Source organism: Asparagus officinalis, chromosome 10, assembly GCF_001876935.1.
Source record: "Asparagus officinalis chromosome 10, Aspof.V1, whole genome shotgun sequence".
NCBI classification, from domain to species: Eukaryota; Viridiplantae; Streptophyta; class Magnoliopsida; order Asparagales; family Asparagaceae; genus Asparagus; species Asparagus officinalis.
The window spans coordinates 13,274,235-13,300,744 of NC_033803.1; the positions used below are offsets into that span (position 1 = coordinate 13,274,235).

At 35.7% G+C, this 26,510-nt stretch overlaps 1 protein-coding gene across 2 annotated transcripts; it reads left to right on the forward strand.

Moving 5' to 3' along the window:
• LOC109825131 (myosin-16) lies at positions 1 to 26,510 on the forward strand. Of its 2 annotated transcripts, none has more exons than XM_020391865.1 (13): positions 1 to 336; positions 12,048 to 12,229; positions 12,325 to 12,425; positions 13,237 to 13,317; positions 15,771 to 15,874; positions 16,617 to 16,703; positions 18,437 to 18,639; positions 19,308 to 19,509; positions 19,655 to 19,705; positions 19,825 to 19,923; positions 20,791 to 20,850; positions 22,993 to 23,117; positions 25,155 to 26,510. In XM_020391865.1, the coding sequence occupies exons 1-13, from the start codon at positions 133 to 135 to the stop codon at positions 26,323 to 26,325; spliced, it is 2,670 nt and encodes an 889-aa protein (XP_020247454.1). In that variant the 5' UTR covers positions 1 to 132; the 3' UTR covers positions 26,326 to 26,510. The 2 variants fall into 2 exon arrangements, with proteins under 2 accessions (XP_020247454.1, XP_020247455.1); XM_020391866.1 differs by having other exon boundaries at positions 22,996 to 23,117.

The window sequence follows — 26,510 nt, forward strand, 5'->3', positions numbered from 1 at the left end:
CAGCCCGAGCCCATCCGCTCAACGAGTCAAGCGAGCTTGGGTCCCAAAACCTCGGTGTAAAATCCGAGCCCTGGACTGGCGACGCCGCCCTCGTTCCGTCGGCTATCTCCTTCGTCTCATCGAGAAGGGGCAATGGCGGTGGACTCCGCCAACGAGGCATTGAATCAGGAGGAGAGATCTGTGTCGAGACCTCCTGACCCCAAACCCATCAAGAATCGCGAGGACGAGATCCGACAAATCGCGCGAAAGTTCACCGATCAGCCTGTTCAGAACTCCGATATCGGCGCATGGGGAATCCTCACTGCCATTTCCAAGCTCTCGAGAAAGCGGCCTCAGGTAACTGTAACCCTAACTCTAAACCCTAAACCCTAGTTTCTTGGTTTAACCGTCGGCAGAAGTACATTTGTGCTGATGAATACGGATACGGGTATAAATGGTGCATCTTTGGATAAAATCTCTCTACGGAGACCTTTTATGATGGTTCAAACTGAGAGTGTGATAGTGCATCCAATTCATGCGAACAAGCATATTATTGCTGGAGCTAGAAAACAATGTGGAGAAAGAGAGATGGATATGTTAATAAAATAAGATGTTTTAGTTAAGAGTGCTCCACATTTTCCCAATTTCACGTGACTTTGGCACTTTTTAGAGGAAGTTAGACTTGCATTAAAACTGCCATGGACCTTTTATGCCTTGTAGTTTCACATAGGTTTTCAAGAAGACAAACCCTTGATGCGCTGAAAGTAGGGGGTGCGAACAGTCTGGATACAGCTCAGATATAATACTTACCATATCCGTATGTGCTTACCAATCATGAATATGGATATGCCTCGGTAAGAAAAATTCATATTGATATCCACTAACTGATATTGATATGCATGTGAATATATAAGCGAATATACATTCAAATATGAAATGGATATGAGAAAGCTAGATATTATTGCGAAAAATATAGTTCCTATGTTACAAGAGAGTTCATTAACATATTCATTATATTTGAAAAAATAAGATTAGATATTTTGATCATCAAAATTAACCTCAAATCTTTTAATCTAAGGATTAAAACTGTTGGAATAATATGACTAATATATGTTCAGATATTTTAGATACGGGTCCGAATTTTTCACTACATATCCATATCTGTAACCATATCCTATCAGCTATAGAATTTTGTAACCATATCTGTATCGTAACGTATATGAATATTTACTTAGACACAGATTTCTTTCTGCACCCCTAGCTGAAAGTGTGTTGCTTTTACACTTCCATTTTTCACTTCCATGCAGACAAAACACCCCCTTAATGAATGGCTAGGCTATAGTATTTTTGTGAGTTTGAAACAATTAACGTTAGGATTCTTGATTAATACTTGAGAGGGGGTTTGGCACTTTCTTTAGGAAATAGTCAATGTTTAAGTCAGAATTTAGAAGAGGCGCTAGGATTTGTTAAGTTTGGAGGAGAATGGAAGTGCTGCAATGAGTTAGGTTAGTTAAAGAGCAAGTTATAAGCTTAATTTGGTTAACCCTATGTATATTTAGCATTCTAGAAACAATTAACTACTTTTAAGTTTAGCAAGATGGTAAGGATAAAGCAAATTAACTGTTTGTTCAATAAAATATCAGCCTGCCCTTTCCTCCCGGTTTTTGCAAATTATCAAAAACATGTCACTTCATATTTTATTCATTTTCGTAATAATTTTCTTACATGTTGAAAAAGTATGTATAATTATTATATGATACAAATTAGATAAAGTGAATATGCATTTTGTTTAAAAAAATTACATTAGCAATATCAATTTAATTTCAACTGTGAAACCATGACCGCTGCTTTGCTGATACATGTGATGATGTTGGAACCGAACAAATTGGGGAATGAGCTTGTTGGAATCAGCAGCCTCTTTAATGGCATAGGCTCTGCTAGGGTCTGGGAACCCACTAACAATGGTTCTCAAATTCTCAGTAACCTCCAATCCAGAACTAAAAGGTGACAAATGAGTAGAAACCTAAGGGGGAAAGCTGGAGCTTTTATTTCTAAATTAAGGCATCCCTCTTCCAGACATCTTCCAGTTTTATTTATTCCCCATGGTGTAGAGATAGATAAAAGGTCTCTAAGGTTGGGCGAGAAAGATGTGAAAGGGAGTCTGAATTTGAGGTTTAAAGCGGTGAGAAGGAGAAGAAACTTGGAACAACATTTTCTTAGGAGTTAGCAATAGTCTTGAGTGGAGAGTGCTTTCAAATTTTGTCTTTTTATATCTTGAAATTTTAGGACACGATTTGTCCATTAAGAGTCTTATTTGGTGCCCATATTGGTACCATAACAAGGACTAGTGTCGCTAATCACATCCAACCTTATCTCATTTGCTTAGAAGTGCCGACTTACTTGTTTTGCCTTATAAAAAACATTATATTTCACTTGCACGCTGCACTTTCACATATCTAAAAAGAGTGACTTTTACTCATTCAGTCATTATTTTAGAATATCCCCAACATGGCCCCATATATCCTTTACAGGGCTTGTCGCAACCGATATAGTTCCTAAATATCTGTTACCGATTTTTGGCTATTTTAGGCGATATATCCCCGATATGGCCGATATATCAGCTAATATGTTAGTCGATATATCATTTTATATGGATTGTCACAAAATAATATACCGCATTTGTCAATTTTTGGGCGAGATATCATTCCCATTATATCAAATGCCATTTTGGCCTAAAAATCAAACGAAATGTTGCAATGTTGATTTGTACTTTTGTTTATTTTACAAGGTTGATTAGTGATACTAGACATATATTATTTACATTTTATATGCTTAGATTTTGTTAAGTATGCTGAGATTGTATTTAAGTGTATTATACTATATATGCAAACATCCGTTATAGCATTCCAATAGTTACCACATATCTCCGATATTTTTCTAATATTCACAATCCAATATGAATTTTTGCCATCTGATTTTTTTTCGATATCCGATATTTAGAACATTGAGTTTGCGAATAAATTATTGTTGAAGTTAGAAAACAATGTGGAGAAAGAAAATGCAGATATGTTAGTAGAATAATATATTTTAGACAATTTAGGTAAGTGCACTACACACCTTTTCAATTTTATGTGATCTTGGCACTTTCTTATATTTAGAGGAAGTTAGACATGTGTTGAAGCTGTCATGGACCTTTTTATGTCTTTCAACTTCACATAAGATTTCAAGAAAACAAACTCTTGATGTGCTGAAAGTGTTTGCTCTTACCCTTCCTTTTTTTAGCTCCTTGCAGACATTGTTTTAAATATCCCCGACATGGCCCGATATATCCCCCGATATATCCTTTTACAGGGTTTGCCGCAACCGATATGGTCTTTAAATATCTTTTACCATTTTTTGACTATTTTGAGTGATAAATCCCCGATATGGCCGATATATTAGCCGATATGTGGACCAATATATCTTTTTATATAGCTTGTTGCAAAATAATATACCGTGTTTGGAATTTTTGGACGAAATATCAAGATTTCCTCATTACATCAAATGACATTTTTTCCTAAAAAAAGCAGATTGAATGTTGCAACGTTGCTTTGCACTTTTGTTTGTTTTAGAAGGTTGATTAGTGATCCTAAACATATATTATTCATATTTTGTATGCTTAAATTTTATTACATATATTGAGATTATATTTTAATGCATTATACTATCTATGCAAACATTCATTATGACATTCCGATATTTACCACATATCCCCGATATTTCCCCGATATCCGCAATCCGATATGAATTTTGGCCATCCGATATTTTCCCGATATCCGATATTTAAAACCTTGCTTGCAGACGAAGCAACCCCTTTACGAATGGCTAGAGTATTTTGTGAGTTTGAAACAATTAATGTTGGGATTCTCGATTAAAACCTGAGAGGGGGTTTCGTACTTCCTTTCATGCATGAATCGATGTCCAAGTTAAAATTTGGATGAGGCGCTACGATTAAGTATGTTTGGAGAAGAATGAGGTGCTGCAATAGGTCGAATTATTTAAAGGACAAGTTACAATCTTAATTTGGTTAACTCTATATATATTAGGTATTCTAGATACATAAACTACCTTTAAGATTAGCAAGATGGCAAGGATAAAGTAAAATAATCATTTATTCTAATAAAATGTCAGTCTTCCTCTCCATTCCCTTTTTTTGCATATTGTCAAAAACATGTCACCTCATAATTTATTCATTTTGAAAATAATTTTCTTACATGTCAAAAAAGTATGTATAATTATTATACTAAACAAATCAAATAAAGTGAAATATACATTATGTTTATAAAATATTAAATTAGCATTATCAATTTAATTTCAACTTTGAAATCATGGTTGTCACTCCGTTGATACATGCTGATGATGTAGACGAAACAAATTTAGAAATACGATCACTGGTCCTGGTGGCGTTAACAGCCTTTTTAGTAGCATGAGCTTTGCTAGGGTCACTAGATCCCATTGACATTGGTTTCCTAAATCCTTTTATAATTCCAACCAGAAGATGACAAAAGGAGTAGAAAACTAGGGGGTAGTTAGAGTTTTTATTTTCAAATTAGACTTTTCTTCTCTAGACCTCTTTTAGTTTTCATTCATTCATTACGACATAAAGCGACCAATAGAGGAGGGCTCTGAGGTTGGGCGAGAAAGATGGGAAAGGGGCTTTGAGGTTTAGCGAGAGAGAAAGAGGCTTTAAATGAAGAGAAAGGGGGAGGATTGATTTTTACATGCAGAGCGGTGAGAAGGAGAAAAAACTTGGAGTGTCATTTTCTTGGGTGTTGGGATTAGTTTTGAGTGAAGAGTGCTTTCAGATTTTTTTTCTTGGCTAAATTGCACTTAAATGCCCTGTTGTTTCACTAACCTCACACTTACGTAGTTTCTATTTTAAAATCAAGAAAATAAATGCCTTAAAGTATTTAAATATTGTAGATAAATGCCCCAACGTTAAAAAGAGCCTAGTTTCTCTATATATCCAAGAACACCACATAATAGAGTGTACTAAGACTTTTAGAAAATTTAGGGCATTCAAGTGAGGCCATTTACAAACCAAGGGTATTTATATGCAACATTTGGTCAACAAGAGGGCACCACAGTGCAATATTTTGAAACTTCGGGGTATTTATTTGCAATAGTTAAATACTTTAGGGTATTATTTGCTCGGTTTTCAAATAGAGGTCAGTTATGTGCAAGATTAGCAAACCTATAGGGCATTTAAGTGCAATTTAGTCCTTTTTTATCCTAAAATTTTGGGAGGCGGTTTGTCAATCAAGAGTCCCATTTAGTAATTCTGTTGGTGCCATAATATGGAACAATGTAGCTAATCACATCCAATCTCATCTCACTTGTTTAGACATGTTTTTAAACTTGTTTTGCCTAATAATGGTGTTACAAACATTGTATTTCACTTTTAAGTTAAATTGGACGCACTATCACGCATCTAAAAGGTAACTTTCATACTTTCAATTTGCAATTAAATTGTTGTTGAAACTAGAAAACAATGTGGAGAAGTAAGGTAGATATGTTAATAAAATAAGCTATTTTAATTAATAGTGCTGAGTGCTCAATTTTCCAATTTATGTGACTTCGACACTTTTTAATATTAAGGGGAAGTTAGACATGTGTTGAAGCTGTCGCAAACCTTTTACGCATTTCAGTTTCACATAGGATTTCAAAAAACTAAACCCTTGATGTGCTAAAAGTGTGTCGCTCTTACACTTCTGTTTTTCACTTTCATGTAGACGAAACATCCCCTTATGAATGACTAGAGTATTTTTGTGAGTTTGAAACAAATAACATTGAGAATCTTGATTAAAGCTCGGGAGGAGGTTTAGTACTTTCTTTCATGCAAGAATCATTGTCCAAGTTAGCATTTGGAAGAGGCTTGGTTAAGTTTGAAGACGAATTGAGGTGCTGCAATGGGTTGGATTAGTTAAAGAGCAAGTTACAAGCTTAATTTGGTTAACCATATATATATTAGGCGTTCTAGAAACAATAAACTCCTTTGAAGTTTAGCAAGATGATAAGAATAAAGCAAATTGACCCTTTTTTCAATAAAATGTCAGCCGTACCTTTCCCCCAGCGTTTGCAAATTGTCAAAAACCTGTCACTTCACAATTTATTGATTTTTGAAATAATTTTCTTACCTACTGTATGTAGAATTATTAAATGAGACAAATTAGATAAAGTTGAAATATGCATAAAAAATATTACATTAGCAATATCAATTAATTTCAACTTCGATAATTTTTGATATAGAGCATCTAATATTTACTTAACATAATAGTGAATAACACCACAAAGGAGCACAATATAAAGATGTGGAGTCTCGAGACATTAGTGGTTACTGGAAGTATTTTTATTCTTTCCATTATCCAATAGCCTCCTTTATGTGAAAAGTGAGTTTCTTTTCATTATCCAAGTGCCTACTTTATGTGAAAAGTGAGTTATCTTTTAATCACCTATTTATGCTAGTTAATACACCCACTTTAATCCTTTTTATCTTCTCTAACCCATTAAACTATATTATCTAAACTAGCTTAGTTCTTTTTATGGTTGGCAACATAAATGCATGTTACATTCCTAACCCATGGTTTAACCTGCTTTATAATAGAGCCTTAGAGGATAAGATGGAGAAGGAAAAATAATCGGAGAAGGAAAATTAATCGGAGTTGCTTACAAACATGAAAAAGGTGTGTCGCCTACTAACCAACAAAGTGCAAAAACAACCTCAATCTAGCAGACTAACCATAAAACACTGGATTTACAATTTCCATGTGTAGTCACTAGTCATTCATGAATTTTCAATTATTCATGGATTTATAGCTATCCTCTTGTCATTTTGAATTACTCTCAAGGTTAAACCAGGGTTGTACACCATGTGTGGCTATTCTAATCTGTCCTAATGTGCTTACCTAAACATATCTATAAGGTATGAACAATGTTTTAAATGTTGGATGTCGGGTTCATGTCGGTTGGCCAAAATTCATGTCGGATAGCGAAAATCGGGGATATATCATGAGACATGAAAAAAATATCGGATTGTCATATCGGATAGGTTGATATAATATCATAAATAAAATCTTCACATATTTGATAATTATATTATCTAAACATATGAACAAAGGAGCAAGCATCATAACATCACTATCTTTGCCTCTAATCCAATGTTTCCAAAGCTTAATTTGCTCTAAAACTTTCTTATAAACGCAAATCTCAGTGTAAAAAAGAACAACAATAGATAATCTCAGTGCAAAAAAAAGAAGGGAAAACAAATAGATAATCTCAGTGCAAAAAAAAGGGAAAACAATAGATAATCAGTGAAAAAACAGTAGATAATGATCGGCGGCAAAAAGAACAACAATAGATAATCTCAGTGTAAAAAAAGAAGGGAAAACAAATTATTTTAAAAAAAAGAAGAAAACAAGAAAAAAAACTAAAAAATACCTGAGTTTGAGGAGTCGGTCGGCGGCGGATTCGGAGGCGAAGGAGTCGGCGTCGTCGGCGTCGTCTGTCGGCTTTGAGTTTGAGGAGAGGAGCAAGGAGAGGAGAAGCAGCAGCCAGCAGCCGACTTTGGGGAAAAAACCCTAAAAAACGTTTAATGAGCTTATTGGGTCGGGTCGGGTTTTTCAAACCTGACCCAATAAGCTTAAAACCGATTTTTATAAAATATGGTCGATTTTTCTAGGCCGAAATGACGCCCGATATATCCGATATTTTCCGACATGTCCCCGATATGACCCCAGAAACGCAATACGCATTAAAATCAAGGATATCGTGACGGTTAGGGTATCAAACCGCTATGTCCGTCATGGCGGCCGTCATTTAAAATACTGGGTATGAATTATACATAGCTGGTTGTGGTCTACAGTGGCGCCAAACTAAGATAACTCAATTAATAAATGACTCAAGTTGATATACAGGTTCTTAGCCCAATTAACCTAATAACTACTTGAATAGTAAATAAATTTATATTTTATACTTGGTTTAACGAATGGTGTATCATGTATGATGCAAATAGTGCACATATTTGAGTTATCGTTACGTGTTCTATTTCATAGAAAAGGTATCGTTCATATCCAAAATTAGAAACTTGAATCATATTCGTATTGGTAATGGTTTTCTGCTTTGACACAACAAACATTTTATCCAAGTCAAATTTGGGCATTCGAACATTGAGGGTTTAGATTCTTGTGTATGCCATTAGCATGTTTATTAATGATCAGAGGGGTTTTGAGTATCTACTTTTGATCTATTTATTAACTGGTAGACATTGTTTGCACTACAATGTCACATAGTTACGTTAAAACCGACTTTACCCAACCCAACCAGTCATGCTTGTGACTCCTATTTATAACAGGTCAGTGAAGTTCTTCTTGGTTGCACTTCCCCCTCTCAATGTCTTTCGAAATAGGTTTTGTGGGGATTGCAAAAAGGGTTTGGGAAAAGTGTGACATGCATGCAAAAAAGTAATCGATTTAATACACGTTAGAAAACACTACAATAATGCATTTCATGACATACATTACAATTGACATATCACAACTTTGCAAACGTTGAGCATTTCTTAACATAACGTCTACATTTCATCTTGAAATGCATAAAACATTTTCAGAAATTGTTTCCCCCCCTTTTTTGGGCAAAAAAAATTATTTTTTGGGGAGGGGGAATGAGAAGGAGCAAGAGGTGAGAGGTGAACCTACATGGTCAACCTACTGTTGACATTGGCTGGTGTCACTATTCTTACTCCCACCTCCTTTGCGTTTGTCTTATATTTAAGGTTCAAGAGAAGTATAAGAGGCTTTCTGATTAGTGGTTATTGCACTTTTATTGGAGGAAATTTGGTCACATGACGAGTAAGAAACAAACATTTGTTACCCTTTCTAGTGCCGAAGTTGAGTACGTAGCTGTGACTCATGCCTTTTGTGAGATGACGTGGGTTAGCTCACTAGGGGATGAGTATTGTTTTCTCGATGTCCATGACGCTCCATTGTGATAATCAAGAAGCTATCTACATTGCAAGCAATCCATTGTTTCATGAGCGAGCAAGACATATTGAGATGCAATGTCATTTCATCCGTGATATGGTGTTATCTGAGCAGATTGTTACTCCACATGTTTGATTGACCGATCAGATTGCTATCATACTTACAAAAGCTTTGTCATGAAAACATTGGTTGATGCACTTTGTATGGGCATGATTGACATCTATACACTAGTTTGAGAGGGAGTTCTAAAGTAGTAGAGTATTTAATCTCACATTAGGTACACTTGTAATCTTGAACTATTTCCCTATCTATATAATAAAGAGGACTGACCCACAATGGGATTCAGTCATTATTCCTCTCATAACAGAATTCATATGAGTTAATGCCTTTAATAATTAGATCCGAAGTTAGTTTTTTTTAATATATATTCATTGCAATATTTGTATCTAATTAGGATAAGTGTAGGTTCCACCAACTTAATTTGCACATGCTCTCATACTCTTGCTCTTCGTGGTGCCATGGTTAACTCCTAAAAGTTATAAACTAAGCACCATTTTATATGTTATGGACAGTAGGAAGGGGTGGGCAGAAGGATGGAGGATGAGAGAGGGAGTTTGAAGGGCTGGAGTGGTCAGATGACATTAGTGCATAGCCAGGAATTTCAACTAAGGGGTCCAAAAGAATTAATAATTAAACACAATGTTTTAAAAAGCCTCCGTCTAGCCCTTCTAGGCATATGCCTAGGCCTACGCGATACCTTAGTCGCCTACCTAGCACCTAGCGCCTAGGCAGTACCTAATCTGCTTACCTACATTTTGGGAGTGTTTAGGGGAGCATGGTCTGTCTATATGGACCGCACCCTTCAGGCATTGATCATGATTTCCTCAATTGCAGTCTCCACGTCCTCCAACCTCCTCCAAACTAACTATAAACACCCCTTCTATCTCTCGCAACCTTCAGCAAACCTTCACCACCACTTAGGAAATCTGTCTAGGTGTCAGTCCAACGTCTAAACTTTCTATAACATCAACATTTACTATCAGTAATTGCAATTAAACTAAAAAAATAGGAAAACGCCTAGTCCTCGCCTAAGACTTTCGCCTAGGCGCCTAGGCTCTAGGCATTGGGTCCAATGGCTAGCTTGCCTATCACTTTCTGTAACCTTGATTAAACGTGATAATGTATAAATTTAGTTGCCGATTGATTAGTATCTAAATATCATTACATAACAAGCCTTCCAAAACAAAATTCAAGTTAGAATATAGTGTTTACAATTTCTTCTTGCCATCATTTCTTGAAACCGTTTCATAAAATTTTCTCATCAAGGCTACAAATATTTTAATGAAGGCACCAAACAATAATTCACATACATGTCTCTCTCATTCGGTTTTGAAGGTCATACTGAATAATTTTGATTATCAAAAATTTCCTTTCAATACTTGTCATTGCAATGACCATACTTAGTGCCAATTTCACCAACTTGTAAATTGAAAGATAAAAATGTTCATCTTTCATTCAACCAAATTCTTAGCAATTTTACTGATCTCTTGAATTGAAAAAACGTGAGCACTACAAATGTAATTCTCAAATTGATTGCAAAAATTCATACAATCTATTTCAGGTAATCTTAGTATAAAATTCAGCAATTAGAATCAATTTTCCCTCTTCAAACAAAGAAAATTAATTACTTGCGTCAATACATGTCATACAAGAAAGCAACTTTATATTACGATTATCTAAATGATTTTTTCAATTCTCAAAATAAAACCTATAGATGTATTAAACAATTCAACTTTATATTGATAAAGTCTAAAAATAGATGTTCTTACATTTAACTTCATATAATTATTAAATATCAACTACACTATTACTCTGTATATTTTTTCATTTGCCTAAGGGATCCATGGTCTCTTTGGCACCTTAGTAGCCCTGCCATTGGCTGAAGTGGGTATGAGTGTTAAGGTGGAGGGTGGGTGGATGGAGAGGAGAGTGCGGGTGAGGGGACTTTGTAGAGCGGAAGGGGTTGGCTGAAGTCGGGGTTAGTGTTGGATGTTTGTGAGGGTGGGGAGGGAATCATTATAGGGCAATGGGAGGTGAGATATTATCATCACCAGCCCCAAGATTTTTAGGTAAGTATGTTAATTACTTAATTAGAGTTATTAATTTATAAAATAATTAAGTTAGCTTAGTTAAGTATAGGAAAATTGTTCCAAATTTATTTGTCGACAGTTAGAGTGAGAGATAAAATTGAGGTCTGATTGCAATTTAGGGGGTAAAAATAGCAATTATGATGACTTAATGGGTAACCATATAAACACATTTGATATGGGGGTATATATAAAAAGAACATAAAAAGGCATAATTATAACTTATAAATTATTAATAGTTTATAGAACAATTACTGAATATAACAAAATCCACCCATTGATTTCTTAACAGTTAACATGAGAGGTAAGAGGGTTGCCCACGACTTTTTTTGGGGGTCGGTTTTTTTTTTTTTTTGGTGGGGGGGGGGGCGGTTAAGCAGACTAGCGGTTATGATTTGGAGGGTAATCTGAAAAGTACATTTGATATGGGATTTGGATCATTTCCACTACAAAAAAAAGCAGAGAGACCACTACCTAATCACAATCATTGATTATCTAGTGGGTAGCTATGATTTTTTCTTTGACTGCAAATTAGGAATGAGTGCAATACACAGGGTACGATGAGTGTTAGATTTAGAATGTATCACAACCCCACACTAGATAAGTAATGGTTGAGATTAAATGTAGTGGTCCCTCCACTACTTTCCAAATTGTTAGATATGGGAGTATATATGGAAAAAATTCCAAGAATATATTGGAGCTCGAAAGTTTGTTCTAAAAGCTTGTAAGTTAATGAAAAGGGGAACATTCACAAGTCATTGAACTTAAAAATGAGTTTGACATTGATGTAGCTCTGATTTTTCGATAAGCATGGGTCAGTGTTCGATGGATACTTTAGCTTGTGTTTATCAATTCTGTCATTAGGATATTGTTCCGACTCTAACTGATGTTATGCTTTGAAAAGGGTATGAATATTACTTTGTCCGAGGATGAGCATTGCTTCGGGCGATGCGTAGAGGATCCATGTTACCGGATAGATACAATTTCTGCCAGTTCAAAGCACTGCACAATTTTTCGAGCGAGGGCAACAGAAGATGGAGAGCCGGATTCCAATATCTCTGTGCCAGTTTTCATAAAAGATACAAGGTTGTAGATTTGTACATACTGAGAGAGATTTGCATAGCTCATCAATTATTTTATTTTTTGTCTACGTCGTTTTTTGATATTCTCTAGCTTTACAGCACCAATGGAACGTATCTGAATTGGACAAAGCTAGAACGTTCTGCAAAAACTAGACTTCAGCATGGAGATATCATATCATTTATTCATCCTCCTCATGCTGGTAAAGTACAAGCAGATTTCTCACTGAGAAGCTTATGTATTTTGTCAGCTTTTTCAATAGATAAAATGACTGTTAGAATTTTCTCACTTGAAATAGAAGTGTAGAACAGGTGTATTTGTTTTATATTTTTGGGTCCTTGTGCTTGGTTTGACTACTAATATTGGACAGCTTAGATTTCATACATTATTTTGTTTCTTGATGGAACAGATCCTTTCTTTCATTTTGTTCTATACTGAAAATAAAAATGAGTTCTAGCCTCGACTATTAGTTTGCGGAATGTTTACTTGAATTTGTATTTACATTATTACTTACAATCATCAGTCTGTTTTGTTTTTTGATTTCATTTGTGATATTACTTGCCGCCCATTTCATATGGTGCTTTGTCAATTTAATTCTTTGTCACATCTCCTTCTCATTGAAAGTTAAACATTTTCTAACCTTTGGGCTGAACGTAGTTAACTGTTTGGTGCTAATATCATAATTTTGTCAATATCATGTACTGGCTTTTGCTGATAAACAGTTTATAATCCTGTATTATGCTATGTTATAGGTCTGTAAATTAATGTGATACTAACCTTATAAATAGCCTTACACTTGTTCATTTTGTTAGTTGACATGCAAATGTTTCATAATGTATTGTCTCAATTGTTCTATTTCAGGATCCTTTAATGAGTTGCAAAGCCATTTTCCTTTTCTGTTTATTAACTCTTGTATATCCTTGAAGTTACTAATGTACTTTGTAATCTTTTCACACTTGTCTTTCCCTTTTTGTGTATTATTGTGTAATCTTTCTTTTCCTCTTCATTTGCAGCTAGTGCTTATGCATTTGTGTATCGAGAAGTGAGTAAATCCACAGGTCTAACGAACGGTACAGGTCTGAAGAGAAAGTCAGGTAATGAATCAATTTTCAAGAAAATGCACTATACTATATACTTTTTGGTTCAATTTTTGCTGCAAGCTGTTTTGAACTGTAAATGGCGATTCAGTAGAAACTATATGTTATGAAGTGTGAATAATCAGTCTGATAATAGAATTTTTATTGTGCATTGGACTGCATTAAGAAATTGGAAGTAGATACTGTTTGTTCTGACTGTTAACAATAAATAGGCCATCTGAACACTGCTTTTCAGTTTAGCGGCTTATGTTCCGTTTTCACTTGCCTCCTTTGCCAAGTGGTTTACATGCCTCTGAAGCAGTAATCTAGGTGTCCATCTGTGGTGTTTCCACCTGGATACACTGTCTAGGCCGTAGACGAAGCACCTACTGATTGTGGCCCTTTTAGAACCATTACACGACTATTTCACTCGTCCTACTACATAAACTGTTTAAAATGGGGTTCATTATGTTTTGCCGTGTCTGTTGCGGATGGAACATAGAATTTATTGTTAATAAATGATTAATATAGTTTGTGCTACATCGTTGACACTGTGTTTGCAACAAGAGATTGAATAGAAGTCATGTTCACAAGGCAGATGTTGTCACTGTAATTCACACAAGCAAGGTCTATCACTGTGTTTATCTTCAGTGATTTGGAAGTTTCTACATGGACTAAATGTGTCATTAGAACCCAGGGGTAGTAAACAATAGAAATTTAAGTGTTAATTTGTTTCTATAATATACTTTGATCTGTAGAGCTGAAACAAGAATACTATATAGTTTTTTAAATGGAAATTAGCTAAATTACAGTAGATTGCTCTAAGCTTTTAGCTCTCAGTTAAGTACTGACTTGCTTTATTATTAGGAACTTCCATGAATTTTAATTTCAATTGGTAAGTACTATACGATGTTAATGGCTTAGTGAAGCTACAAATTAACTTTGCATTAATTTAACTTGTTATACACACACATGTAATTTTTTTTATTTTTTATTTTTTTAGAAAAAGAGAACCTACGAAGGGCAATGTTTGCTTTTTGCAAAACATTCACACCTTTTCCTCAAACCCTTCTTCCTTTAAACCTTCAATCTCCACATAACGAAATCCAGACCCATAAAATATCATCAAAAAGAAATTTCCCCCTTTTTCTTCAATTAAACCCAAATCCACAACTTCATCCTGAGAAAGAAATCACCATGACTTTCTCTTCATTCAACCCAGACTCACAGTTTCTGATGCAATTTAACTACTCTTTTATAGACAGGGAAATGGAGCGTCCCCAACTGACAAATTCAGCAGGGATGACAGGTCCCTTGCCAAGGGTTTTCAACAAGTTCCCTTGTGAATAACCTGTTCACTAAGGTAAACAACATTGAGGAAATTTCCCCTGTTCTCTAAGGTAAACAACATTGAGGAAATCTCCCCTTTGGAATGTTTATCGGGGAAATTTGTCTGTGCATCTTCAATGTAGACCCTACGGAAACTTTACAGAGGTTCACAACACTCCTAGGAAATTTCCCTTGGTAAAGTTTATTATCTAACATCACCAAGGGAAGCTCCTCTGGGATATTCTCATAAAGTGACATGAACCAGAAAAAACAACATAAAAACACAACCATATGTCCAAAACATAGATGTGTTTGGTATATGCAAATATATTGATCTGAATGCATATATAAACATAAGTTCAACAGAATCTAGTTTCTACAGAAATTTCTGTACGTCATACTGCAGAAATATATTTTTAGATCTGGAGTACCGGCTATTATCGATTCCTTTTAGCTGCATCATGCGCACACATGCACACATATGGTAATTAGATGCAAGGGCATTAAACTAAGTCATAAATTGAGTCACTGTTCATTTCATTTCTCCCTCTTATATAATATAAAATATTACCCAAAGGGGTAATGGAATGTTAGTCTGAGGCTCAAAAGGTTGTTGGTTTGTATACCCACTCGGAATTGAAGATTAGGCAGGTGCCCAAGGTCAGTATAGTTTAAGCATTTGATTATCTGGTGTCATATAATCTTGAAGCAGATGACCATTCTAACCTCAATTACCGCTTTGATAAGCTCTGTAACTGTAAGTGTAATTGTAACAGCCAACAAATATCAAACTTTTTCTAACTTTTGAGGTCAGCCATAATGTCATCACTATGATCAATGAGTTTCATTGTTTGAGATTTTCTCATCGATCTATCCAATCCCAGTGTGCCTCTTACCATTTACTGGCTTAACATTATTATTTGATTTTCCATACATGTTTAGATTGGTCTAGCTTCTACTATAATGTTGTGATGAAAAGGGCTGTAGTGGTTCTTTTTGGCACGTGCACAATTTACTCATGCACACAGCCCCACTCGTGCTCTCAGTTTCAGTTGCATCGCGCACCTGCTTGCTTTTTTATTTCATCACCAAGGTTCATGTTAGTAGTCATACTGACTTATCCATCATCCATTTATTTCCAGATAATTTTGTGGGGGAAAGCAAGAGGCATAAAGGTATTGGCATCGGTGCACCTGAGGGCCCAATTTCACTTGATGATGTTCGAAGCCTTCAACGATCAAACACGGTAACTCTGGACATACTTTGATTTTTTAAATGATAATACACTTAACATGTATATGTAGATACATGTATAAAATCTTCCTTTTCCCACATATATACAGACAGTTGCATATGTATGTGTGAGTTATATATATCTATGTATGCATGTGGATGTTCGACTATTTTGTTTGCTTCTGTGTAGGGTATGCTGTTTTCAGAAGTTGTTGGCGGGACATTTTGGGGTTTTTTTTTTTTTATGGGGGGGGGCGGGGGGGGAGTGGGGGTGGGTGGGGTGGGGGGGGGGGTTTAAACAGATCCCAGTTCACTACAAAGAAGTTCAAAGTCTATGGATGTGATCTAGAAGCCAAGAATTTTAACCTTTCTTTAGGTTATTTTATGTGTTTGAATCTTTCTTTGGGTTACAAATGATTTTCCCATGGTACTTTGTAGTTGATCCTATTTACAGTACTTGGATTTTTGTCTATATAGTTAAATGTTTCATTCTACTTGTGGTATGTCAACTTGGATGGACCATGATGTTGTCTGTTGGGAAAATATTTGCATATAATTTTGATAACAATAGGCATAGTGATCCAACTGTGGTTCATAGCAATATGTGACCATACCATTCATCACGATCTACTCCGTAAATTATTTAGATAAACTTGGTATGTATGGACTTTAATTTGAATTTTCATAACTTTAATTTGAGTGGCCATCACCTAATTAGTTTTTTTTTGTTAATTTCAATACATTGGATATTGCAGGAACTTAGACAGCAATTAGAATCTCATGTGCACACAATCGAGACTATGCGCAATGAAAACCGGGCTACTGTTACTCGGCATGAAAATGTATGTATATTTGTATTCTGTCTTGTTTTGTTGTTCTTCTCATGATTTCAAGTTTTCAACCTTCTTACATGGTTTCAACTTACGTATCTATTCCTTTATTCTTGGTTTAGTACATTCAAACTGCCCAAAAACCAACGTGAACGATTAAGTTGTTCAGATGTCTAGCCTAGGATTCAAAACAAAACAAATTTGTAATGCGATTTGCAGAGTGTCTAAATAATGATCGATGGCTAGGATTTCCAATTTACATTCCACCAAAATTGTTTTGATCCACATGCCACTTTAAGCTGTTGATTTTGCGTGCATCTGAGCATTACATCTCAAATCCAATGTTCGGTTTTAGACATTTTAGGTGTTGCAGATCAAGATGAAATTTGTGGCTTTTGTTTTGAAATGTCCTGTTTTTGGATTCGCATGAGTATTTACTTCTAAGTCCTCCTATTAAGGGCTAAACCTCTGTGCATGCATGCGGGTGGGCGTGCGTGCGTGTGCGGGTGGGCGTGCTTGCGAGTGTCACAGTGTGTGTGTGCGCGCGCGCGCGTGTATCTCCCTCTCTCTCTCTCTATATATATATATATGTGTGTGTGTGTGGGTGGGTGGGTGGGTGTGTTTGTGTGCACTGCAGGGATAAAATGATTCTTTGGATAATCAGTGCCATTCATCAATTTGGATAAGTATTGCTACCATAGGAAAAACGCTATTTAATTACTCCTATTTACTTGCCACCCTAATCATGAAGAATACAGAAAAGAAACTTTGAAATCTAGCACCAAAGACAGTTTTGCTCCATTTGAATCACCATATATTTCTAGACCTCAATTGCCAGTAGTGGATGCCTCTTTTCTTTCTACACTGAACTCTTTCCACTAAAACATGGTTTTATAAAGTGAATCTGGTCTTGTTCAAAAAAATATTGCTGGATTCTGACATGCATGCTTAATTTTGAGACTGGAATGGAGAGATTTGAAGTTTGCTGGGCAGAAATTAATTTTCTTTACATTGTTTTCCACTATCCCCACTTGTTAAATATTTTTGTCACGGATACATGTGAGAGATAATTTGTTTCTTCTACATATTTGTCTTTTGTTATGCTGCTGACGCTCACTGCCTATGTCAGAATCAAATAATTTTTCTGCTTTTATAAATTTGATATATAGTTAAAATGATATTTATGTCAATTGTCCTTGCTTGTATTTGCCTAAACATGAAAAAAGTTTATTTCTACCAAGTGGTGACTGTCTGTTGCTCAGCTCATCAATTTGATAGATCCCTTCTTTTATTGAAGGGCCAGTGCATATCATGACCTGCATGTGTCATTAATGCTGACAAAATGAGATAATTTTAATTTTTTGAGATAATTTATTTTTTATATAATTTAATTTTAGATATCAGATCCACTGTTATTCATAAGTCTATTTCATAAGTCTTTAAGTTCAATAATTTGACCTTCGCAGCTTATGGTTTAAACTAATTTCAACAATTTGTCCTATATACTTGTCGTGCATTCTCTTTTATGGACAAGAATTCTTGTTGTGCTGCTCCATTTGCTAGATTTGCATGTCCTGTACCCATCTAGTATATTCTCTCTGTTGTGGATGAGAATTATTGTTGTGCTATTTATCATTTACTAGCTTTGCATGCCTCTTCAGACTGACTTAAAGACGCATGAAAGAGAACAATGCAGTGTCATGCTAAACCTTTGCATCTGAGCATTCATTTTAAGTTTTGTGCAGGAGATAAAGGATCTGAAGGAAAAAGTAGCAAGTTCCTTCCTTGATCAAATCAAAGAGTTGCATGAAGATTTGGATGCAAAACAAAAAGAAATTGATGAATGCAACACATCTTTGAGTGAATTACGTCGCTCCATAGACGATCTCAAGGAAAGGCTTCAGTTGTCCAACCAATCACGTGCTGATGCCGATGAAATAATTCATAGGTAAATTGATGTTTGTTTACTTCTTTTGTAGTAACAGCTTCTATGTTCTTCTCGAAACAGGCTCCTTGTATGGGAACGGCATCTCCAGTTGATTTCTTGCTTTAGTTCTTGGGTAACACGTCTTTAGTCATGAATTTAAATTCAAATGGACCACCACCTTTCGCCGGTGGTCTCGTCCCTCTTGTAGAATTCAATCTGTTTAGAAATATCAAATACATGTTGAGCATCACAATTCACAAAGCTAAAATCTGTACAAAGTCTTGGGCTACACATGCCAACTTTCAAAAACTAATAAACATATTTCCTATTGGTGTTATGTGTACCAGTTTAATATTTCCTACATAAATTTGTTGATGCACTTTTTGGGGTTTTATATACCAGTTTAATTTATAGAATTTATTCTGTATTAAGAAGTATTGAAAGAATGACATGTTTGTCAGTTGCATTGATAACTGTTTACACATACCTTCCTGGCAAAATTTTGATTGTGTTCTTCATCTTCATAATAGTTTGCCAATATTTCCCCCCCTGTATCCTTATCATTGAGGAGTTTATTTTGTCTTATTTTTTATAATTGCAGTTATGTCTGATGATGTTTTCTTCAACCTAATCCTATAATATCGGGTTTCTTACTGGACTCCTATTATAACGTCAATTTTATTTTGTAGTCAGAAGACAACCATATCTGAGCTGGAGGCTCAGTTATGTGAAGAAAGACACTTAAGAAGAGGAGAGCGGGAAAAGGCAGAAGCAGTCCTAAAATCTGCATTACAGAGAGCTCATTCAGAAGCTCAAGAGGAAATCAAGCGTCAAACTGATGTTTTTTCAAGACAACATAAAGAACAACAAGAAGTTATTAATAAGCTTCAGGTCTTGGGATTGTTTCATCTTTTACCATTTTAGTTTCTTTTTATTTTTTGAAGGCATGCCAATTTGTAGTGTTAATAAACACTCGAATCTTTTTCTTTAACGTATGTACCTGAAACAGAATGATTTACTTTTCTGATGACTGCAGGAAGTTGAGAAAGAGAGCCGTTTGCTCGTAGAAACATTAAGATCCAAACTGGTATTCAACTTTGCACTATACACTGCTTTTTTTATTATATCACCATGTAATGTTCCATATTAGGAGTAGCACTATAATTTTACTAGAACTTTCCGCTTATTCAAGTGTTTCTTTTGAAGGAAGATGCGAGGGAAAATCTTTCTCTGTCTGAGAAAAAAGTTAGGCAACTGGAAGTCCAGGTTCAGGATGAGCAAGCAGCATTTGCTAATAGCCAAAGAGTATGACCAATTGCCTTCACCTTCTTGTATATTTCATTTGGCATCTGACTGAGAGTTAGGAAAACAAATTGAGCTAATGACATTCACTAAACCCAGTTAGAAATTCTTGAAGAAAAGAGGAAAATATGTAAAGCAATGAAGTTTTTTTTTTTCTCTCCATTTTTGGGCTTCAGTTATGATGTCTCCTGACTCCTATGCTATAGACAGAATTATGAGGGTTAGTTTCACAAAACCTCCTAAATTGTTTTTTATTTTTTTTGTTTTTGTTTTCTGGGTGGGTTTTTCATTTTTTTGGTGTGTGTGTGTGTGTGTGTGTGTGTGTGTGTGTGCTCAATAACCCCCCTGAACTTTGTTTATCTTACATAAATAATAACCCCCTGAACTCTGGGGTGTCTTCACAAATCCCTTGTGAACTTTAACCTTTTCTTACCACACCCCCACATGTAATTTGCAAATAAAATAAAATTTCTGTGAGAGAAAACATAAAATTTAGAGGAGGGGACAAGTTCCCTGTGAATGACAAAATTTGGGATTTTTTTCCTATCGAAAACATTTTAGTTATCTGCAAATTATATGTAGGGGTCCGGTGAGAAAAAGGTTACATTTTGCAAGAGCAAGGGGGTGCGGGGGGGAGGAGCGTTGCCAGGGGGTGTTGTTCTTGATTAGACTCCCTTAGCGTCAGGCGGGTTATGTGAGATAAGGAAAGTTGAGGGAAAACTCTCAAAAGTTCAGGGGAGTTTTGGTGAAATTAATCTCAGTAAATATAATTTTCAATAGACGATTTCAGTGGAATGCCTGAGACAAGTATATCTGTGATGTATTTCTCTTTAATCTAAGAATCATGTTTGTTTTCATTTGTTCAAACAGAGATCTGAAACTTTGGACGCCGAATTAAAAAGGTTGACAAAGGAACTTGAAAGTGAAAAGGTAGGGGAAAATGCTCTATTTGTTCTAATATTGTCATATTGACCTCAGTAATGTCATGCAGGTTTCATTTCTACTTTAATTTAAGAATCATGTTTGATTTTGTTTGTCTCTTGCTTCTTCCTTAAAATACTGTTGCTCTTCTTTCTTTTACATGCCCCATAACCTGTTGATCACACATGGTAATATTCTTTAATTTCATACTGTTAGTGATGGGATTCAGCTGGTGTCAACAACATTATTCTTGAATTAACTGCATTATATTATGCCAGGAATCATGTCTGTAGTTTAGACAAACTTTTTGTTAAATATAGTCAGACTTGGTGACATACTTTGCTTGAAAGAAATACTTTATTTCTATTAAATTATCCTATGTTACGTGTTCGTGTCTTGCGTGATTGTATTTCCTTTTATATAACCATTTATACAAAAAAATACACACATATTTATCTATCTTCACAGATTTTCTTTTTGAGAAGAAACACTTTGGTGTGGTTAGGAATGGACGCACAACTGTAGATTTACCTTGCAAGATATGAGGAGTCCCAACTCTCCAAATGAACTACAAACTTAGGCTAGGGGCTATTGTTAGTTTTTTAGTCCTGACTCCACCAACGATGTTTTAACCTCAGAGTTACCTCTCCCAGATATGGATTATGTGACTATATTCTCTGCCATTTTATAAGGACATTTTGTTACATAATGCATTTGCATTAGTAGTGCTACTTCTGCTGTATGTTTTTAGGTCAATGAATATCACATTTTTTTAATAAAGAAATTTCTGCTTCTCATATTTCTTGACCATTGTTTCTCTCACTTTCTGAACTTGGTATCTGCATGCAAATGTTCATGTATCCTTCAATAAAGATGTATCAGCGGACAAATGGCAGATACCCTTTGGGTATTCATTTCACGCCTCTAAACTCTAAAATCTATAGAATTGATCCCAGGCGTTTCTGGGATTCATCTGTGACCAAGAAGCAAGTAATTTATTGCACCAAAAATGAGTTCACAATTCCTTTCGCTTGTACATGAATTTATATAATTTATCTTCTGTTGCAATGAAAAATGTTATTATTCTTCTAATTATTTATTATATAATTAAATATGATTTTTTTACCTACTATAACATATTTTGTTGATAAACAACATTGAGTTGCTCGCAAATAATTTTATTGTTGTCATATCCAAGACATAGGAAACCCTGGATTTGTAGGTGTATCCACATAGATCATATAAATGTGTGCATGAGCTTCAACACTGATTGTTATAGCATAAAGGATATACGTGATAACTTTTACACGAAAGATATATGTTAGCCACATCCTTCATCTATTTCTTGTTGTGGCGGAACTAGGATTTCGGCAAGGGGGCTCCAAAAAATTAAGTAAACACAATAACATATAAGAAAAAATTGCACAATTGATTAGCACCTTGTCCCTTCATCTTTTACAACACATTAACAAAGAGGGGAACAAACCCTTAACAAAATAGAATAAAATCTCAAATATCAAATTCAGTTTATCAACAAACAAGAATACCAAACTCAAATTCAAGAGCCATATCATCTATTAAATGGAAACATCAAGTAGAAGCTATTACAAATAGGAAGCTACTTAACTATATACTGGATTTGAAAGAGGAACTATGAATATAATACATAATAAAAGAGAATAAACCTCAACCACAACTAGTATGAATGCAAGAAGAAAATTTATTTACTAAACTATCCTAACTATGGGAAATACATGAAAATAGATGAAACAAACACATTGTTTTTCCCATGGAAGAGAAAGCAGAGTGAAGGGGATTAGTAATCGGATGGGCTAATGGATCGGGTTAAGATAGTTTACTCACATGGAGCAAATAATGATATTTGGCCCATATGCAAAATAATCTCCCATCCAAAATACCCCATCATCTCGACAACGTTGGACTGGTGGAGGTATATCATTTGTTTTTAAATTCCTACCTGATTTACTTTATGAATGTTAATTTGGAACACCAGTCAGTTTCCTTGCATATAAGAATGCCATGCTTCTGTTTGCCATGTTTTGTCCATGTTTACGGTTGAATGGTGCATTATAGACACTTGAGGCATATACTTCGATGGGTATATCTGAGAATCCTGTATGCTGTTGTTAGCAGGTGGCACGGGAAGAGGCATGGGCCAAGGTGTCCTCTCTTGAACTGGAAATTTCTGCTGCAATTCGTGATCTTTCCATCGAAAAACAAAGGTTTCAAGGTGCAAGGGAAAGGATAATTTTAAGGTAAACGAAGAGCATCCCACGTTTGCAAGCTAATCTCTTTTATAACAACTACAGCAAAATATTCCATGCAGTGGTCTGTAAACATCAGAAAATGGAATTTATTTTTTTAATCTAACTACACAAGCAGATCATAGGAAGTTTCATTTTGGAAGCAAGAAAGGTCTTAGGTTCAGACACTTATTTTGTTTTCCTTATTCTCGTCTCATAATGTCCTTGAATTTGAACCAGTGAATTCCTATTTGTGAGCAAATTAATACTGTCTTCTTAAAGAATATTATTATCAGAAAAAAGGTCCTCCTGTCCAAATGAAGGTGCTTATGGCCCACAACTGTGAGTTATAAAGGCTCTGTGGAAGGACTTGGATTGAAACTTGAAGGTATATCGGGAATGTGAGGCAACAGTATGAAAGGAAATTGTGCGTGAAATAAGTTCAGAAGGTTATCTAGCAGGTAGCATTACCTTCCCTGTAGATGAGGATGGCATATCATTAACTAGCAACACTCACTCGCTTCATGCACATAACCTATTGCTAACATAGTTTGATTTAGGTCTAGCAGTTGGAGATGAGCACACCCCTTTTTATATGGGTTGGTTGGTTTGACCCGGAAGAGATAGGTTCATAAGTTGGGTAAATATCTGCAGTGGACTATGTAAGGCATGGAGGAACCATCTCCTAAGTTGCCCATGACCAACTGAACTGTGGAAGTCAAAATGGAAGGAGCTAACTGTCAGACAGGGTTCCACGTGTATTTTGGTCAGTGGCCTGAAGAGGTGAAGTTAATCTTAATTTATTGTGGAATTCTGGGAGGATGAGTAACAGAAGGTTTCTTTTACTTGTCATTCTTATAGTAATACATAAAAAAGGTCAAGGTGCGGATCATTTTATGTTTATGATAAATAACTTGTTGATTTAGTAAATGCTAACGCCAATCATTTAAGATAGCTAATGACATTGTTTAAAGAAAGTTTCTCTTACTTCATGCATGGACGAACTTCAAATGTAACTATCTTCCTATATATATTTTTTGTTTTGGTCAGTATTTTTTTATATCTATCATTTTTTGTTTTGGTCAGTATCTTCCTATATCTATCAAGTTCTTGATTCAAGCTGAATACTTTCTACTAATCATTAGAGGCTGCATGTTTGTAAGCTGAATGAGGTGGGATGACTTCTGAAGCTGTGTACAGATAGTCTATCCAATGCTTCCTTTTTTATGCAAATAGTTTTATCTGTAATGTCCTTGCTCATGAAGAAGAACATATCCCACATAGATCATTTATCATACAATCTTTCCACAAAGCAGATTGACTACGTTGCACAACTAAGGTGACAAAATTCCTCATAATATTATGTCAACCCTCAGATCAGTGTAATTCCTGCTCCAGGAAGTTGTATGCCATTTCAGAAGATCTTTAAGTACTATCCCCACCGGCACATGAATTTTGCTCTTCAACTTCACACTTTTACCTGTCAATGGGTGGTAAATCTGAAGTACCCATAAAATACATCATCGTGTCTGATACACCTTGACATTCAGAAGAATCCTTTAGTCCAAATTCACAAGTTCTTTTATGTGCATACTGTGGAGAAAATTTCATCTGAAAGTGGAACTAGATTTTTTATCTATATCAGAAGGCAAAGGAGTGAAACATTAGGCACTTTTTATTCTTGTTTCTCATTCCTCTAGTTATTTGCTACGCATCTGCCAAACCAAGTGGGGTAAGAAGTTTGTACTCGCACCTTCCATAATTTGATATGGGGAATTCATTTTCAAAAAAATAAAAAAATAATAAAAAAAGCATACAAGGTCGAGATAAATTGGGGTATTACGCCTTCTTCTTTCTTTTTTTCATTCTTAAAAAAAAAAATTCCCCATGAGGGTATGAAGAATGGATTTACATGGGACATCTTGTTGATTTGCCCTGACGTGCAGAGAATATTTGGTTGAACCTAGCCTTCAACGTTCCAATTTAGCTTTGTATCTGAATGTAGGTTACAGTGCAGCCATTAACCTTCTCCCCTCACTTTATATGCAGGGAAACTCAATTGCGTGCTTTTTATTCCACAACCGAGGCGATCTCTGCATTGTTTGCAAAGCAGCAAGAACAGTTGAAGGCCATGCAGAAAACTTTAGAGGATGAAGAGAACTATGCCAATACACTAGTTGGACTTGATTTGAATGAATCAGTGACTTGTGCCGTAAATGCTGCCCGCCTCAAGCTTAGAGATGAAACTCAGCCGGAAAACAACACCAAGGAAGCTTCTGGGACCTCTACTCCGAAGAATAATCACACTTCCAGAGAGAGCTCGGATGATGGTAGCACAACTGAGAAGCATGATTGTAATCTAGATGAGAATACTCAAGATTTAGAATGCACAAGCTCTGATAGGTTGGCTAATAAAGGATTTGTCTCTGATGGTAATGGCATTGGAACCGCAGTGGTTGGTGAGGGGGATCCTAATGACACTGAGAGAGTTTTAGGAACTGAAAGCCAATCTGATGAAAGAACAGCTGTTCTTCATAAATGCACTATTAAGGGATTTGTCTCTGATGTTGATGGAGTGGGAACAACAGTTGTTAATGAGGAAGACCCTATCGATACTGAGAGAGTTCTAGGTACTGAAAGCCAAGATGCTGGATTTGATGAAAGAACAGGTGTTCTTCATAAATGCAGTAATTTGGCAGGAGATACTATGCAGATTGATGATGAAGTGCAAATTCAAGAGAACTTGGAGGTTAACACTGAAGATAGAGTTGATCCAATAAGAACTGCTGATCTCTTGACCTCGGAAGTTGCAGGAAGCTGGGCGGTGAGCACGGCTCCATCAGTAAATGGAGAGAATGAGACTCAAGATGTTGATGCTGCTGCGGCTCTTCTTCTATGCTCAGACGGTCAGGCTTCAGGAAGCCAGAGCAATGTTTCAGGTAGTAAACTGAGCAAGGAACACAAGGCTCTGAATGCTATGCTTGAAATTGTGGCGCCAGAGTTTGGACAGAGATTTGTGAGTGGTGATGATGATGGGAAGAGAAATGAGTCCTTGTCTGATGCTGAAACAGAGAAGGGCAGTGACAATAATGATGATGATGGTCATAGTGATGGTGGTGGCGGCGGCGGCAATGATGATGACGATGATGAGACTGACGGTGATTCAGCGGAAGGTGACAATGAGGTGATGATTGAAGATTCTGAAGATTCTGTTGGCTGAGTGTGTTGGATGTAATTTTGGTTAAGCAGGTCCTACTTGTGTAAATGTAGATTGCCCCTTGTATATTTATTATTTAGGACTGTGTAAAATGTATATCTTAGGAGTCGAAGGGTCAGATGGTTACTGCCAGATTGGCCCTCACCTGTAAATTGATAAGTTAGAGATGCGAGTCCGTTTTTGTTGCC

Bases quoted from the DNA above. Each gene is read 5' to 3' on its own strand.
- LOC109825131 (XM_020391865.1), top strand. From the start codon at position 133: ATGGCGGTGGACTCCGCCAACGAGGCATTGAATCAGGAGGAGAGATCT. The intron at 337-12,047 runs GTAACTGTAACC...TGCTTTGAAAAG, and splicing joins TCTCGAGAAAGCGGCCTCAG to GGTATGAATATTACTTTGTC. The intron at 15,875-16,616 runs GTAACTCTGGAC...TGGATATTGCAG, and splicing joins GCCTTCAACGATCAAACACG to GAACTTAGACAGCAATTAGA.